This window comes from Lissotriton helveticus, chromosome 3_2 (genome assembly GCF_964261635.1).
Source record: "Lissotriton helveticus chromosome 3_2, aLisHel1.1, whole genome shotgun sequence".
Taxonomy (NCBI): domain Eukaryota; kingdom Metazoa; phylum Chordata; class Amphibia; order Caudata; family Salamandridae; genus Lissotriton; species Lissotriton helveticus.
In genome coordinates, this window is record NC_136062.1 from 411,141,086 (window position 1) to 411,160,033 (window position 18,948).

General features: G+C 44.3%; 1 protein-coding gene across 1 annotated transcript in view; it reads left to right on the forward strand.

Annotated features, from left to right (window-relative positions):
- The window catches only part of IFTAP (intraflagellar transport associated protein), a 299,298-nt gene that overhangs the window by 247,051 nt on the left and 33,299 nt on the right, over positions 1-18,948 (forward strand). Inside the window, exon 6 of the mRNA XM_078684338.1 lies at positions 3,441-3,568. Within this exon, the coding sequence (XP_078540464.1) occupies positions 3,441-3,568 (128 nt within the window). The remainder of the gene's footprint in view (positions 1-3,440; positions 3,569-18,948) is intronic.

The following is an 18,948-nucleotide window of genomic DNA, read 5'->3' on the forward strand; positions in this document are numbered from 1 at the left end:
CCTTCCTGTAGTGAACAGTACTGGCACTTCACAGCGGGAGCGCTTCCTGTAATGCACAGATCTATTCTGCATTGCTCAATTGGTATGACCCGTCAATCTCAGGGGGCATGAGTCACTTTTAATGGGCAGTGCTGGCTCCTCCCCGTTAAAGACCCTCCTTTAAAGAGTAACACCAGCCCTTATTACTCCCAGTGTCCTACTGTAATGGGCAAAGCTATCACCGCCTTAAGGGAGCAGGGCTTCCAAGCAGGGCCGCTAAGAAAAGGGGCGGTAAACACACACGGAGTAAGAGAACGGTCCTAGCTCGGCAAAGCGCGTTTTTGGGATGGTTTGAAGGATGTGGAGGTGGGTGGATGGGGAGAAGAGAAGTAGGTATGGCTTTCCACAGGAATATAAAAAATATTTGGGAGGACACCTTAGGTTTTGGACTCGGGAGAAGGTCCCTGCAGCAACATTCTTACAATCTCACAAGATTAGCCATATTATTTTGCAACTTAACACTTTCGCTGCGGCGACAATTCCACCGCAGCGCTAAGGGGCGAGGGGGCCGCGCGGCCTCCGACGCTGGTGACGGAACCGCTCCGTCACAAGCACAGCCCACCCGAGGGACGTGACGGAGCGGTTCCGTCACGGCCCCGCCCGCTCACTAGAACGCGCCGCGCAGACGCGAAATCAGCGCGGCGCAGGCTCCGTCCTGAACCACTCCGTCACCAGCACAGCCCACCCGAGGGGCGTGACGGAGCGGTTCCGTCACCACCGTGGGATGGTAAAATCACATAACTGCGCTAATACGGAGGTGCGGGCTTTTGTGAGCGGTCCGTCATTTGATTACTAATAAAGATTCCGTTTCCACTCTTCCTAGTCTGTCCTCTTTCAAATTCACAATATATGCACCCAGTATGAGACAAAATAAGCACTGACAAAGCCAAATCTCTGTGGTTTACGACTGAGAGTGCCTCTACACTGATGCGTGTGTTTGTGGTCTCGTGGTGTCGTGGATGAGTGAGTAAACGCCCTGGTGAGTCGAGGACTAAATGCTAATGAGTGAGTATCCACGAGCAGAAGGAAGAGTGACAGGATGTGTGCATGGTGGATGAATGACTGAGTACCTAAACTCACGAATGAATGTAGAGGTACTATTAGTTATTGGCTGGCAATGCTTAGACCGGGTGTTTTATTCAGCGCTGTGTGTAAACTCTTCAGAGTTGGGTGACAGTAGTTTCTGTCAACTTTCTGAATGAAGAAAAGTATTCGTAATACTTACCTGGCAGGGGAGACAAAAAAAAGTATTCGTTACTACTTCTAGGTCGACCCAACCCTAATGGGGACAGAGGTTGTTTGTTTACATGTTTCTGCCACTGAAAGAGAAGACTTTTTTCTTCAAGATGCATGAGGTATAGGAGAGGCCTGTGAAGAACGTGATGACGCAGTTATCCTGTTATACGGCACATGGGTCACTAGGAGAGACACACACCAGTCATGGGTGTGGCCACACTAGCAGCACAGCTGCTGAATGTATAGAACTGGAGGGGGAAACCCTCAGAGAAAAGAACCGCTGTAAGCCCTATGTGGTCTCTTCATCTTTGCTCTTCATCTTTGTCCTTTACTGTTGTGTATTCTGGTGCTCTGCCAGTGTGAGTGTGGTGTGATTAGGATGCTGATGCGTGAGTGTCAGCTGGACTGCGTGGGCTGAGCAGCAAGGATGCTGCACCCCTGGGGCTACCTTCATAGCTACTTGACCTGTACCCTGAGACTCCCAGCTTGTGTATAAACCTGACCTTGTTATCACCTTACTCCTGGCTGCCCTGAATCTTCATTAACCACTCCCTACCTCTGAAAAGTGTTCCACTAGCTGCCTTGGTCGGGATTAATTAGAGCAGGTTTAATGTTGCCACTTACAAGTGGGCCTTTATTTGTGTGTAAAGAAGGGGGTGCAGGATGTGGAACAGCACTGCCTTTGCTAGTCATCTCTCTCGAGTGGAAGCTGCCCACAAATGTACCACATCCCACCCTGGGGGGAGCGGGCCGCTGGTCTTTGTCTTAAATAGATGCCATTCATTAGCGCCCCAACTAGGGGATAAGCTGCTGCCCCAAAGCATCTCCCCTGCCTCTTTCACTTGCTCTAAAGATCATGCTAAGTAAAAGGGAAGCCATCAAAACTCTGTCAAAACCATTAGGCCTCGGAGCCCATATCAGCACGGAAGCCCTTTCTCCTTATGCTCTTTTTAGGTCTCGCTAGCGAACGTAGCGCATGCGCTGCTTCACCTTTGGAGACTCTATTGTCATCGGTCTGTTGCCTAAGGGAGACAATCCATGTGCTCGACGGACAGGCGGTGTTCACCCGCATACCGTCTCCTCTTTCGGCGTTTCAGGACAGTAGCTGGCGCACTCTCCTCCTTTCGCTTTTGCTTGTTATTTTCTCATGCGGCACCAGCCCTCAGCAGCATACTGACTCGAAAACTAGAAAAATCTCAGCTAGTTTTTTGAAAACAAGAAAAGCATGCTTTGCCTGAACTCTGATTTAGCTCCCAGATGCTGCTGTGGTACCTACTTGAATAAATCACTCTGTGGCTGTGTCGCCGGCAGCAGGCACGCCTTCCATGTGCAGCAAGCACACTGCGCCTCCAGTATATTTTTAGCTGGATCATGCAGAAAAAATTCCTCATAAAGGGCTTGTTAAATTGTAGGTTAGGTTTGTTTCTCCTGCCTCGAAAATTCTTGTGTGTGCTGTCTTTCCCTGTCACTGTTTCATTCTTCTCTTGCTGTCTGCCTCGGGTTCTCTCTTTCCACCTCGATGCCTCTGTCTCTCCTGCTCTCTCTCTCTCACTGCACCCTTGTACTTTTCCTCCCCCTCACTACACCCTCCCAACTCAGGCTCCTGTTTACACACCTGCACAGGTATAGTCCAGTGCAAACAGCCCCTCCTGCCAGTACAAGATCTGGTGGATCCGTCATTGCCCACTTCCTTCTGCTCACCCGCGGGTGTGCCGGGACAGGTGTGACGCTGTGCCTGCGTGGCCCCTGTGTTTACAAGCACTAATGACAGGTTCCTCTCACACTCGTCACACTAAGGATTTATGCAATTACGGAAGAGAGAGAGACAGCTACAGTGACTGCCAGGACTCCTGGGACTTGGGGAATAATGCACGAGAAAGAGACCGCTTTAGTTAGTTGCAAGGGCACCTGGGCATTATGGCAGTGAGTGACGAGAAAGAGACAGCTTCTTTGCCTGTCAGGGCATCTGGGATCTGGGCATTGATGCAGTGAGTGACAAGAGAACCAGTTTAGTGACTGCCAAGGCACCTGGGGATCAACAGTTGGTAAAAGACATTTTCATTTACAACAACATTACTTGTTTACCATGAAGCTGGCAGACAATTAAAGCTGTCTCTAGCGAGACCTACAAATCAAGCAGGATCACTGAATGTTGTATTTTGCAGGACCAGAGCTGCTGCCAGGAGAAGCAGAGGATGAAGTGAAGTGCTATGTGCCATCAATCACCAGGCGAACTCAGCTGCAGCTAAGAACATTGCCAGAGACCCATCGATGCGACCAAAAGACAGCAGAGGTGACAATCACTTCATTGACCAGTATAACTGTATGCATAAGGAACTTGTGGTAAATAAATAATTAATTACCGGATCTATTTTTGACTATAATCAATAAACAGGTAGCTCAATAAATAAGAGTCAAGATTCGAGGTAGCTGGAGTTGACAGGCTTTAATCAAGCATAAAGGACAGGAACAGGACAGCCTGTACGGGAATAGGATGGCAGGGCCCGGCAGCTGCCGGGGGCAGGATCTGGGAATGATGCGCATATGGGGTACCTTTTAATAACAGTTCACAGTATTTATATCAAAACAATTACATTATATTCAATACAGTAGGCGTAGCAGTAGGCGGGGTTTGTAGCAGTCGCGAAAGATAAGGGCAACACTGATGCAACAAGAAGGCGTGTACAGGGCGTATACATAGACATGTGATACAAACGTAACAGAATATGTCATAAAAAGGGCGGAAACATGGAGGGGGCTACCTGAGCAGCTGGGACCTCTAACCTAGTGGTGCGCGCAAGCTGACAATGACGTGTTACTAGGGAGAACTGGGGGCTATGACTTCTGCGCTAGAAGAGGAGACTAAAGTCTGGAGGGTCAGAGCGACATGTACCCAGGCATATCTAGTATCTAGTGTTTAGAGTACATGTTGATAGAATCCAAAAGTTATCAGGGCAAAGGCTAACAGACATTAAGACTGGTGCATGCATTATTCTACATGTATTGCGGGTGCGAGGAATATTCTATGAATATTAATACAGTATTTCTCTTACATAGAGACATAAAGGCTAGACCATGACGGAAACTATTGATGCGATTCAGTAGCTTAGGAATGCAGAGAAGGAGGGTTGGACTGATAACTAGAAACATAACATATTCTTGGCAGACTGGGAGGCAGAGCCAGGCCGAGCCGGGCACTGCGTGGCAAGAAAGTAAGCTAAGGGTCAGGGATACAGGTGGGGGCTGTATCGCTCCTCGGAGAGGGTTCAGGAAACAGGAGCTGAATCTGAGTCCGGGCCCTTTTGAGGCCTAGAAACGGGGATAATTCAATGAATTAACGTGCACACTGTGAAACGTGGCAACGTAGGTTTACATAGGCCTAATATTCGTTGTATTCACGAGGACTGGAAACTGGCATACTAGAGATGGACACAACTGTAATTGCATCTTTAATCGATCAGAAGGGAATACATGCATATCGATCATGCACATATAACATAAGATGGGGAACACGTAGGCACATATAACATGGCAAAATTTACTTTTCCACATTCCCTCCTTGTGCCCTACGTTTCCATCAGGAAACATCTATATTCATGATACCATCTATCATTTCATATAGCATCATTTGCTCGTCTCGAATTGTCTTGGAACGGGACTTAGGACTAGGAATACAAGAGGTAGCGCAAATGCCGCAAATCGCAGGGCCACATTGTATACAGAGGCAGCAACTGAATATGATCATTACTGCAATACCTAGGAATGACAATACTTTCCATCCCCAGGCAGATATAATACTCCAGAGCCAACCGGACCATGTCCAGGTGCCTGGATTCTGGTGTAACTGATGGGCAATTTTATGAAGTCTGGTTATAGCTGAATAAACAGACGGCGCGTTATTAGGAATGAAAATGCAGCAACTAGATCCGATGACTCTACATGCTCCTCCTCTATCGGCCAGTATGACGTCAAGAACGAGACGATTTTGGAGCACGACAAATCTCATAGCAGATTGCTCTTCGGTTAAGTTACCTAGAGCAGAAGTAGTCTCATTCACTACTGCTTCGAGGGTTCTGGTTAATCTACGTATTAACTTACTATTCTGGACAGGTCCTATAAAGAAGAAGAAACCTTTATTAAAGTCTTGATATTGTTCTAGAGTAGTTTCAGTTTGATCGACAATTGGGGACTCAATCTCCCTTCTATGTCTGACGTGTACTAGATGTGTGTTTCTGTGATAATCAGATGGGGCTAGAAAAACTGGTGGCAGTAGGAAGGCAATGTAACATGTTCCATCCCAATCGAGGGGCAGACGAACATATGCGGTCTGACCACACACAAAATAAGAATGACGTGAGGCTTTGAAAATAGATTTCCCACTGTCACTATACTCGACAGTAGTAGTACAATCACTATGTCCTACATGTGCGGAACCATTCTTTCGGACACATAATTCGCCTTTGACTGGTAGTACTGAAATAGCAGGTAAGTCTGGAGTAGTATCAGACTGAACATTCAAGACCATAAAATTCGAAGAATAATTACCTAAATCATATACTTCATTTTCTAGATCTAACCCTGTTCTATGGGAGAGACCTTGCTTGTCTGGAAAACATGTTCTGTTCAGAAGAGACATATCATTGGAGGATGACGTTAACGTGGACCATGCTCCACACGAACCATTATGTGAAAACGGATAAGGAAAGAGTGGCAGAACTCCCGTCGGTGTCTGGAAAGGGGGGAGTCGACCACACACCCAACAATTAGTGGCATTGCTGGTCTGGTGTGAATAGTGTAACATTCGGATGAATGTATTATTTCTCATAGCAAGACGATAGGATAACTCGTGAGGAGGCAGATCACTAAATGTGTGCTCTACTGTAGCATTAGAAAACTGGTTTACATGAGAAATTGGAAAACATAAATGTAATGCATAACTTGTGCAGGTAACCATCAAACTTAGAAACAATAAGAAACTTAGAAAAACGATACATCGTATAGAGTTTTGACTAACTCTCTCACTATGGGGGTCTATCTCATACATGTCAGATACCTGTCTAACCGTTTCACCCGAGAGGGACTTAGACAATTAAACTGGCTGACTTATTTTACTAGACCGGAGCTTTAACTTATACTCCTGTTGCGGAGTTTTCTCTAACAGGGGAACTTTCAGTTCAGGATTCAGATCAAAGTCTGGTTTCAGGCAGTCTTTAGAAATGGAACAGTCCTTAGAAAATGTTTGTTCTCGAACTCCATGAAACTTCTTCACATGGGACAGATGGACCCACCCCTTGCGGCCTTCCAACTTCACGGCCGTGCGGGTGGTCAGGAGGACAAGTCGCGGCTCCTTCCAACGAGGCTCCAGCGGACTTGAACGATCAAAGTTCCTTACAAGGACGAGGTCGCCTGGAATGACCTCATGCGGTTTCACTTCGGTATTGTCTGGGAATGCGGCGGCAACCTGTGAACGACAAGAGTGTAGGGCAGACATCAAGGAAGCTAGGTAATCTGTCAACATATTACTGGAAACATCTGTAATACTGCGGGGTCTAGGTGTACCCCACATATTTGGGGGGCGGCCGAATACGACCTCATAAGGGGACAGACCTGATCTGGAATGTGCAACCATCCTCATGAAGAATAGAGCAACTGGCAGGGCAACTAGCCAGTCTACACCTTTCTCTTTACATGTCTTGGCAATACGGATTTTCAGGGTCTGATTATGTCTCTCTACGAGACCGGCTGCTTCAGGATGGCGCACACAATGGAACTACCACTGGTACCCTAACAGAAGGGAAACATGTTTCATTAACTCGGATGAGAATGGCTGGCCGTTATCAGAATACACGACCCTAGGGAGTCCATAGCGGGGAAAGAATTCACGAACCAGCTGCCTGGCAGTGGTCGTGGCTGTGTAATCTGGAACTGGATATGCTTCTGTCCACCTGGACAAAGCGCACACAACTACAAGAACATACTTGAAACCTCGACATCGCTCCATCTGAATATAATCCATCTGGAGGACTTCAAAAGGGTGGTCAGGAGGTTGGAATCCACCTTGTTCCACCGGGACACTTTTACCTGGATTGAATTGACAACATATCATACAAGTACGGACTTTCTGCTTGGCTGCAGCTCGTAAGTGCTTGTTGAACCAAAGGTTCTGAATACTGTCTAACATAGCTTTTTCTCCTAGATGTGCTGGACTATGTGCGGTATTAATAATGACTTGAACCATGGAGTCGGGGAGAAACCATGTGGCTTTTCCCTTCGTCAACCATCCCTGATCTGTCTGGACCCCTCCTTGTTCGGACCATTTCTTGATTTCCTCGGGAGTAGCATGTAACTGTATGTCTATGACATCTTGTGTAGGGTCCTTAACTGTCATACAAGTAGTCTGTTCTGGAATGGATGTCTGTGTCTTGTTAACTGGAATGTCTGGCGTCTGAGCTGTAAGCTTGGCTGTTCGATCTGCTAGATCGTTACCTTGAGAAATGATGTCAGTAACTTTCGTATGTGCTTTGCACTTCATGATAGCGATAGCTGTTGGTAAATGTATTGCATCTAACAGAGCTTGAATGAGGAGACCATGCTGAATCTTGGTTCCATGAGAAGTCATGAAACCTCTCTCCTGCCAGAGTACTCCGAAGTCGTGTACAACTCCGAATGCGTAACGTGAATCTGTATATATGTTTACTTTCAGGTTCTTGGCACGTATGCAGGCTTGGGTCAGAGCAACTAGCTCTGCTGCTTGAGCAGACAGGGTGTCAATACGGTGCGTTTCTATAACTTCGGTGTCAGTAGTCACTGCATACGCGGCTACTAGTTCTCCTGTACTTGTTCTCATACATGAACCATCCACATAAAGTGTCAGGTCGGGATTAGGTAATGCAATGTCTGTCAGGTCTTGTCTTGGCTTAGTCATAGTGTTAACAACTTCCACACAGTCATGTGTGGCGGGATTTGAAGTAACTGACGGTAACAGTGTAGCAGGGTTTAAAACGTTGCAGCGTCTGATTTCTATGTGTGGCTGGAACAGTGTCAGTTCATAACCTGTTAAACGTGCAATTGTCAAGTGCTGAGTCTGTGTTCGGTTTAAAAGAACTTCCACGGAATGTGGGACTTGTACTGTCAGGGAGTGTCCTAATACTATGGAATCACTTTGTCTGATTGCTAGACCTGTGGCTGCAACTGACTTGAGGCACGCAGGCAGAGCCTGGGCTACTGGATCTAATGTGCTCGAAAAATAAGCACAGGGCTTGTATTGTCCTGCTTGATCTTGTGTGAGAACAGATAATGCAGTACCATCACGTTCTGTGACAAAAAGTGTAAAAGGCTTACTGTAGTTCGGTGTAGCTAGAACAGGTGCTTGGCATAAGGCTTTCTTTAATTCATTGAAAACAAGTGTATGTTCCTGGGTCCAAGGGAGGACAGTCGATACGGCTGCCTCCTGTGTCGTTAACTGTATCAGTGGCTTGGCTAGAAATGCATACTGAGGAATCCATTGTCTGCAGTAAGAAGTGAGGCCAATAAAAGCTCGTACCTCCTTCTGTGTCTTGGGCTGTGGAAGACTCGCTATTAACTGGATACGGTCTGGTGTCAACTGCCTACCCCACTTGGACAGTAAGTGGCCTAAGTAGATCACTTGCTGGACACAGAACTGAAGCTTCGAAGGGGACACCTTGTGCCCCATCTCGGCTAGGAAATACAGAACTGTAAGTGACGCACGCTCGCAGTCACATTCAGAACGGGCTGTGATCAGTAGATCATCGACATACTGGAGCAGGGCAGTGTCAGTTGGCATGTGAATGTTGTCTAGTTGTCTTTTAAGTGCTTGACTATAAATACTAGGACTTTCTGTGAAACCTTGAGGAGCTCGTGTGAATTTATAGCTCCTTCCATTTAAACAAAAACCGAAAAGGTACTGGCTGTCTGGATGAATGGGAACACTGAAAAATGCATTCTTGAGGTCTATAACAGTGAAAAATGTAGCTTCAGAATCAATAGCTGTCAATAGGGATGAAATATCTGGGACTACTGGATACTGGGGTATGATACATTTATTAAGTTCTCGAAGGTCAATCACTAATCGATATACTGGAGGTGCATTTGGATCAGTACGTTTCATGACTGGAATGATAGGAGAATTACATACATTGGAGTCAGTTTCTACAACCACTCCCTGAGCAATAAGCTCGTCAATAATTTTGGATAAGGCTGCTACAGCCTCAGGTGGCAATCTGTACTGTCTGATTCGTGGCAAGACTATACCTTGCTTCAGGGTCACACGATGGGGTGTGATTTGCATAAAACCTTCATCAGTTGGACCTTGCGCCCATAAATGCTGCGGTACATTTGATAATCTCGGATCAAAATCACGTACTACATAGTGACCTTTAAAGTCTCTTAAAAACAATCGTATTCCTTCTGGGGAGCAGCAAATTACTGCACCTAATTCTTTCAACGTTTTAATGCCTAACAAATTTTCTGGACATGACTTCGTAAGTAACAAATCAGTAGTTCGGGACAATGGACCAACTTCTAGAGTAACTGGTTTTGAAATCTCGTTCACAATAGGTTTTCCTGAAAATCCAAGGGAAATATTTCTAGAGCCTGAGAGCGGAGCCCCTGGAACCTCGTCATGACTGATAGTAGTCCTACTTGCCCCTGTATCAATCAAAAACTTTCTGTCTTTCCCTAATACTTGACTGTGCACATAGGGACCCTCTTGATCTACAGGTATCTCGATGAGAGGCAAGCCTACCTCCCTCTCTAGGCTGTTTCATGAATACTGTTGATACTCTGGATACTCTGTCTGGGCATACTGGTACATCTGCTGTGTAACATGCTGTGTTGCAGCGATAGGCTGCGGTGCTGGAACTGTCTGTTGTGCGTTCTGTGGTGACTGAGAAGTCTGTGAAACTTGTTCTTGTCTAGGCGGACGTGGTCTTTCTTTAGTCTTACCAGTAGCTATGTTGTGTTTCAGAACTGCACACTCGTTTATAAAATGACCTGGCTGCTTACAGTAATTGCAAGTCCCTTTAACGGGAGCTGCAGGATGACTGGCTTGATTCGGACCCCTCTTCTGACTGTCTTGTGGGACAGATTGTGCAACTAGTACTTTCATTTTCGTGTCTTTCATACGTCTCTTTTCGTGTTCTTGCTCTTCCCTGATTCTGTTCTGGTGATACTGGAGCATCTGAAGCATTTGTGACGGAGTATTAGCTTGCCAAATACTTTCGACTTTCAAAACTCGATTTTTAACTTGTGGACTTGAATTCTCGACTAATTTAGTAACAAAAAGATGAGGGTATGACTCGCTACTTGTCTTCAAACCACTGTTTATAATAAAACATTTTTCAAATCTAGAATAAAAATCACTAGTGTCTTCATCCTGTTTCTGTTTGCATGCTGAGATTGCATCCCAATCTTCCTTTTTCGTGGCTAGTAACCTTGGCAAAACTTGTATCAATAACTCGGGCAATTCTTTACATTTGTCCCCAAGACCGGTACCTGGTACTCGTATTTTATCTTCAGCTTCTAGAGCTGTCCAATCAATCCTTTTCTCTCCCACCTCCCATTCTTTTTCCTTGAGTTTTTCATATACCCCTGCGGGCAACAGGACCTTTAGCATTTTAATGATATCTGGATACGTGTACTCTCCCATACGGAGCATGTCTTTTAATTCTCGATGGAACCCTGCTGGATCTTTGTCGTGACAGGGAATTAATTTCTTCATCTCTAAGAGTTCCATCTTTGTGACAGGGGTGTAAACAAATACTCGTTGCATTTCACCACCCGCTGTCCTAACTGGGTGTACTTCCCGTAACGGATGCTGTCTATCTATGTAAAATGGTTTACTTTCTGGAGGTGAGACATGAACAAAATGCGGATTCAGAAACGTTCTATATTTGTGGCGCTGTTCTAGAATGACGCTAATTAAGTCGGTACCTAAACCTCTCCATTTATACTGGAGTAACTCGTTCAGAACATCATGTAACGGACCTGGATCAGAATGCTGACCCTCATACAGTGTAATGAGGTGCTGGATCATATACATACCCACCAGTCGCTGCTCGGCTGGGGGCAGTTTCAGAAACATTTGTGCCACTATTTCATCTGGAAAAGTGGTAGAATCAGTAGCCCACCGGACTGCTGATCGGGCTAGTTCTTGTTCATGCATGGTACTAAGTTCACTATAACCGATTCGTGATTTCAGAATGTGATCGGTAGCTTGAAATACTTGCTCAAGATTCTCTTGTTCTAGTGCTGGAAGGTGAAAAACTTTCTTGTGTTCTAGGCGTGAATGTCGGTCTGGAAGTCTAGATTTTCCTACATACGCTATTCTGGCGGTATTCTCGTCTTCTACCTCTTCAGTATCAGTGTTGTCTTCTTTCTCGCTTACTTGTGCTGCTATGCGTTTCTCGTGTAACCTTATTATTTCCTTACGAATTTTCTTGTACATACTCTCTATACTACTGAGTGTCTTGTGTCTTCCCTCGGCTATATGATCACTCCACTTTGTCAGGATTCTTATTTCGATCGGATCTTTAGTCGGACAATCTTGTTCCCTTATTAAACAATTGATTAGAAATTTTAATAGCATGAGCTGAGTCTCGGCTTTCCTTAGAGACATGATTTCGCCAATACTTTCTGGATCTTCTCCTGTACGGATGAAACGATATGTTCTGTCTAGATCTTCTTTCATATTCGGTAGGGTGTCCAAATACTCGGTCACCCGCCTTACACGCAATGAATATATAACCATATTATCATCGCCTGGGACTGGATCATAACGGCATTCGGTAAGAGCTCGTTTGATATCTGCAACGGACTGATGTTTGGGCGTACGCTGTAACGCACGTTCATGTAACTCGACTAACGTTACACGTTTGTGTGGCGGCGGGGTACCAGGAGGACCTCCCCCCGCGGCCCCTAAACTGGAATCGTCGACTGATACTCTTCGTGCTGGCAGAGTGACTGATGTAACGGGTACTTGTACTACGGGCTGGACCGGGGGTACCGTAACAGGTGCTGTAACAGGTGCCCCGGTGGCTGGAGGAACAGGAATTACATTATTTACAGGAGCTGGCGGAACAGGATTTGCATATTCTGGGACTGTGTCGTCCAAATAGGACGAGAGAAAAATATCAGCTGCGGTCGGTTTGTGACGTAGCTTAATCGGAACTAATGGCGGCGGAAAATTACTCGGTGCTTCCGGGGTTGCTTTTGGCAAGCCCTCGGCAAGAAGAGGATACATACCCTTAATGAGGGCATTTCTCTGTCTGTCTGACTGTTCGGCTTTAACTCGTTCACCTACTTCGATTAATTATCTTTCTTGGGCTCTTTCTGAGGATTCCCTACTTAATTCTGACTTTCTGATTTCTTTTTCGGTTCTTTTATGAGATTCTTTGCGCCATAACTCGATGGCATCTTTCTGGGACTGTCTGGCTTTCTTTTTCCATAATGCTTCTTCTACTCGCATGATGCACTCGGCATCCCACGTACCTGATACGGGCCATCTATACTTTTCTTCTAATTCTTTGGTGTACTCCACCCATAAATCTAGATATAATATGGCACTTATGCCATGCTTTTGATACATAAAATGACCTGGACTGTCCCTCGGCGGGACAGGAACTGCTTCCTCGAGCAGACCTTTTCTGGTTTTTAACTGACGTAATTTCGTGAACAGAGGCATTACTAAGGCTGGACACAATACAATACACGATAAACACAATAATAACTTTAAGAAAACAAATCACTCATACCACGACATTGAAAACACATGGAATAACATTTAAAACACCAGTTCGGACAGAATATTACCTGGAATACTGAAAACAGAATACATGAATTTCTCGAGAACAGAACTTACTGGAACAGAAACTTACTAGAATGACTAGATGCACTGCTAAAACAGTACGAAACTTACCGGTCCCATAAAGAGACACGTCAGGACCCGCGCCCACCTAAGTGAACACTTCGTGTTGGATTTGCGTACCCAAACCCACGGACCAGAGACAAATTAATTGACCCTGTCTAGATACTACCCCAGCAACGGTACTCACCGGGCAGCAAGAACGGAAGGCCTCGGACTGGACTGGACTGCTACGACGACGGACGGACGAACTTCGGACTTCAGTTACAGGTGGGCCTCCGGATACCTCGGACCTTGGACTCTCGGCTTGGGCTCTGGTCGGGACTCGCCGCGTTCCTCCACCGCCTCGTCTGGACGCTGGACCGCAACCTCCGTCTCCTCCGTGGGCCTGAGGGATACTTGAAGCAGAAATATCTGCACGTGCACGGTATGGTTCCGTCACGGCTGCAGAGGATCAGGGGGCCTGCGTGGCTTCTCCGGCGCGTGGGGAAAGGGCAAGTCCCTATTCGGGCGCCATTATGTGGTAAATAAATAATTAATTACCGGATCTATTTTTGACTATAATCAATAAACAGGTAGCTCAATAAATAAGAGTCAAGATTCGAGGTAGCTGGCTTTAATCAAGCATAAAGGACAGGAACAGGACAGCCTGTACGGGAATAGGATGGCAGGGCCCGGCAGCTGCCGGGGGCAGGATCTGGGAATGATGCGCATATGGGGTACCTTTTAATAACAGTTCACAGTATTTATATCAAAACAATTACATTATATTCAATACAGTAGGCGTAGCAGTAGGCGGGGTTTGTAGCAGTCGCGAAAGATAAGGGCAACACTGATGCAACAAGAAGGCGTGTACAGGGCGTATACATAGACATGTGATACAAACGTAACAGAATATGTCATAAAAAGGGCGGAAACATGGAGGGGGCTACCTGAGCAGCTGGGACCTCTAACCTAGTGGTGCGCGCAAGCTGACAATGACGTGTTACTAGGGAGAACTGGGGGCTATGACTTCTGCTCTAGAAGAGGAGACTAAAGTCTGGAGGGTCAGAGCGACATGTACCCAGGCATATCTAGTATCTAGTGTTTAGAGTACATGTTGATAGAATCCAAAAGTTATCAGGGCAAAGGCTAACAGACATTAAGACTGGTGCATGCATTATTCTACATGTATTGCGGGTGCGAGGAATATTCTATGAATATTAATACAGTATTTCTCTTACATAGAGACATAAAGGCTAGACCATGACGGAAACTATTGATGCGATTCAGTAGCTTAGGAATGCAGAGAAGGAGGGTTGGACTGATAACTAGAAACATAACATATTCTTGGCAGACTGGGAGGCAGAGCCAGGCCGAGCCGGGCACTGCGTGGCAAGAAAGTAAGCTAAGGGTCAGGGATACAGGTGGGGGCTGTATCGCTCCTCGGAGAGGGTTCAGGAAACAGGAGCTGAATCTGAGTCCGGGCCCTTTTGAGGCCTAGAAACGGGGATAATTCAATGAATTAACGTGCACACTGTGAAACGTGGCAACGTAGGTTTACATAGGCCTAATATTCGTTGTATTCACGAGGACTGGAAACTGGCATACTAGAGATGGACACAACTGTAATTGCGTCTTTATTCGATCAGAAGGGAATACATGCATATCGATCATGCACATATAACATAAGATGGGGAACACGTAGGCACATATAACATGGCAAAATTTACTTTTCCACAAACTGACATCCAGTTGTTAATACCTGCGTTTCTGTACAATCGTCTCTTTCTTGTGAGATTGCAATAAAAACAAAAAAAACAATAGTTATATTACATGTACAGCACTATAGGTCTGCTGTTAGCCTTATTTTTTGCAGAATGCCACATGGGTTTGTGTACCGCAGAAAGAGAAATTTTTATTTGTGTGGAACTATGGGCCATATGTATCAACACATTTCCCCATAGACACAGAATGGGCCAAACCCTTTGATTCATCTGGCCCTACATCTCTAAATTTTCTCTTTTACTTTAAATATATTTTCATTGCATGAGAAAACGATATTAAGCAGGACAATACATCTTTGACAGTTTAATGACTAAGATTCAAATTTATGTCTTCAAATCGAAATCTGGTTCCATTTTCAGTTTCATATTTTAACTCTAAAATCTTGCTAAAATAGGTTTAGTTCATTTTCTCTTCTTTTCAATCAAGCCTATTCCTCATTAATATTTAAATACACTCTTCTAATTGAAGCCCAGAATTAGACTTTGGCGGAGAGGGTACTCAGTCACAACACCGGCAATGCTCTCTCTCCCCAAGGCGAAATTCTGCTTGACTCTTTTAGAGTCGAACAAAACCCCAGCATGTAGCCTGCAGAGACTACTCGCTCTGCGCTTCCTACGTACACCTGCGACAGCTCGTCATAGTAAGGGCCGTCAGAGCCTTGGCCATGTGTTCACCCAGCCTAATTTCACTATCTGTGTCCAGCAGATAAAAAATGGTGGTAATATGCAATAAAAACTGCAAAAGGATACAATTCCATGGGAGGAATCTCCCATTGCGAGGGAGGTCTTTTTTTTTGTATTTTCAAATTGACATTCCAACTTTGGGATTTTCTTTTTGAAAGTAAAAAAAAATGTTTGATGGCTCTGTCATGTTGATGGAGGCGTCCAATAAAACTGTCAATGTATTTACAGCAACCGGCGTGACGGCGGTTACTTTAATTGCAAGGGAAGTCCACTGGGCCAGCCAACCGCTCTGAATTTGGCGGATGGGCACTCCCTCAGGGTGACGGAGTACTATATTCCATCACCTTGGCACAGAAAGTTCCCATCCACCGAACTCTAAATCGGGCCTTAAGTTTGGTCACTCCCTTGTAGTATTTAAACAACATTAACGTTTTTATGCCACACTATTAGCAGGAATAATTAACCCGTTTGTTGCTTCGAACGTTCTGCGCCAGTGCTGAACGTTCGAAGTAACGGGTACGGCCGCGTCGGCCAACAGACGTGCGCAGCACTGGCAACAGCAGCACTAAGGGGGTTAAACAACCATTCTGGCCTTGATCAGTTGTAATTCATCTCTTGATGAAGAGGTTGTTAAGGCAAGATCAAACACATTCTTTTATTTAGTGATTCAAAGTTATGTATAAAATTATTTCCACTTGTCCATGCACATAATCTACCTACTCCTTCGTATTTGTCCTAATTATTGCCATGTTCATTCACTGGGCGCTGCCCAGAACAAAACAATGCAAACCTGTGTCTTTGTTCAAACCCTTCCAGACCGGCTGGATACCTTTGTGGTGTTACAGTGTTCGAACATAGATCAAGATAGAAACTTTGATTTTGATCCGTCTTAAGTTTCATCTTGTGAAGGCATACTTATTTAGATGTTTACGGTTCACTTGAAAAAATGCGCTGGTGTAGTTTACATTTCCATCTCTTTTAATTATTGCTGGTACACCTGCACAACACTATGTGGATATTTATAACATTCCATGCTCCAGCCATCCTTCAAGAAAGAAGGAAAGACAAAAGGAAGTGAAGGAAGAAGAAATGACAGACAGAGTTGCAAAGATAGCACACCCTTCCCATTAGTTTGCAGCATATCCTGTTTGCCTTACTGAAAACTATCAGTCATAGCTCATGTGAGCTGCTGGTATGGTGTGAAAAAGCAAAATTAAATAAAAATATATTGACACCTGTTATTAGTTATGATTAAAATGGCAATGGCTGTTGTATAGAACAGGTTGAAAGATACCAACTATCTGGCTGAGTAGAATAAAAAAATAAGGAGTGTAGGCATTCCATAATGGGATTCCTTCTGAAAGTATAAAGAAAACATTATGGATACACAGCCACTACACTGAGCCCTGAGTAGCACTGCAGGCTCCAGGTTGCTGAGTAACTGTGGACATGTTCACTGCCTCCTTTCTTGTCCCGCCCTAAAATTGACGTCTGTTACACATGTGCAATTGTTATTTAAACATTTCGTTTTATTGTACTTTGAGAATGACAATTAAACATAAAAAATACTGGATACATAGGGCCATTGTTTTTTTTATATATAAATGTAGCTACTGGCGCCTAATGGTGGTATGTTGCATTTACTACATTTCCACTAAGTTCTGTAGCTTTTTCACATAACAATGTTAGTTTTTCAGTGCTAGTTTCTATCCAACACATGCTTTGTTTTTTGTAGCCAGCTCGATTGGTTGTGTCCAATTCAATACTTACTTGTGTTTTCCAAAACCTGTGGGTAATAACAACAGTGCAACCTATGTGTGAATGGGAAATACATACAACAGAAATGTCTTTTCCCAGGAGGTTTGGAAGCAAGTATATTGGGAAAATGTCTATCAACACATGTACACCAGTTCAACATTCTGTTATCTCATTGAATTAGAGATTTATAATTTCTATTAAAAATGTAGGAACGGTGTATTTTCTCTGTATTGTTAAATGAATCTAATTTAGGATCCACTTCTAAGTATGAGGAACCATTTGACACATAAATAAATATGGAAATCAACTGGTTACAATGTAATTATTTTCCCCACAGAGCACAAATTAAACATGAGTATGGTACGATTATTTAAAAAAAATATGACTAAATAAAGACAGCAATATCATAAAATACCACTAACTGAAATCCATTTCTGATCTTTCAACATGTAAAAATAATTGAACTTTTAATAATCAGTGAAAGTTTTGCAATCTTAAGCATAGGGTATTTAGATATTGAAACAGCAACTGCTGTGTGAGCAACATCAATATCACGTAATTTCAGTGAGCTTTTAAAAGTGGCTACTTTGAATACCACTTAAGTTACAGGATTCTGTTTTCTCAACTTCCCAATACCAATTCTGTAAGCCTGGAGATAATTGAATAAATCAAAACTATAATAAATTTGATTATTATTTGGGGAGGGGTGACTGCCCTTCTCAAGGAATAATCTCAGGTCTCACTAAGCAATAAAAACCACAGTCATAATGAGGAAAATAGAGTAAAGTTAATAAAACAAAATGACCCTGAAACGAAAAAAAATAAATGCAGGTTACTGAAGGTATTGGCTTTGTAGTTTTATATAAATATAGTGCCTAAATGTTCAAAGCACTAACGGTAGACAATTGTCGCAGTAAATCTAGTTGTGATTTCAGGCCACAGAGCACGGGTTGCATGCTCTAACCAGGTACATCTCCCATTAAAGATTTTACCTTCCAAACTAGTCTTTAAAGTCCGAACTTTTCAGAGTTTCTGGAACCCTCTCATGGTCACTTTAAATGTTACCACGCCACATACATCGCTTAGCAACTAGAACTAATTTCAACTGAAGCCACACGCATGGTCTAGTTCATGGTATGTTGGGCACTACAGAAAAAGATCTCTTCCAGCTTGTTGTGCTGATGTGGCCACACAGTAGGCCAGACAACTGACTTTAACGTCAACTTTTTAGTCCTGGGTTCAAGTGGGAGAGGGTATAGCCCTTCAGGTCTCCTCTCAGGGTTCAAACATTATATTCAATCCTCTTCTGATCTTCCACAAGTCCATACAGTAGTCTGATGAACTGTGGTGCGGTGCCTCTTTTCTACGATTTACTAGCCATTGGGTATAGGTGACTTTTGGACAATGCCCAACCAATGAGGAAAAAGTACCCAAGGGCAGACCTTCCCATTAGTTTGCAGCATATCCTGTTTGCCTTACTGAAAACTATTCCATAATTCACTATTCTAAGTAAAATTCAAGATGGCACATCCTACCTGCCGTTGGAGGTGACTTGTGTACACCCATGGGCGTGTTTAGGGAAAT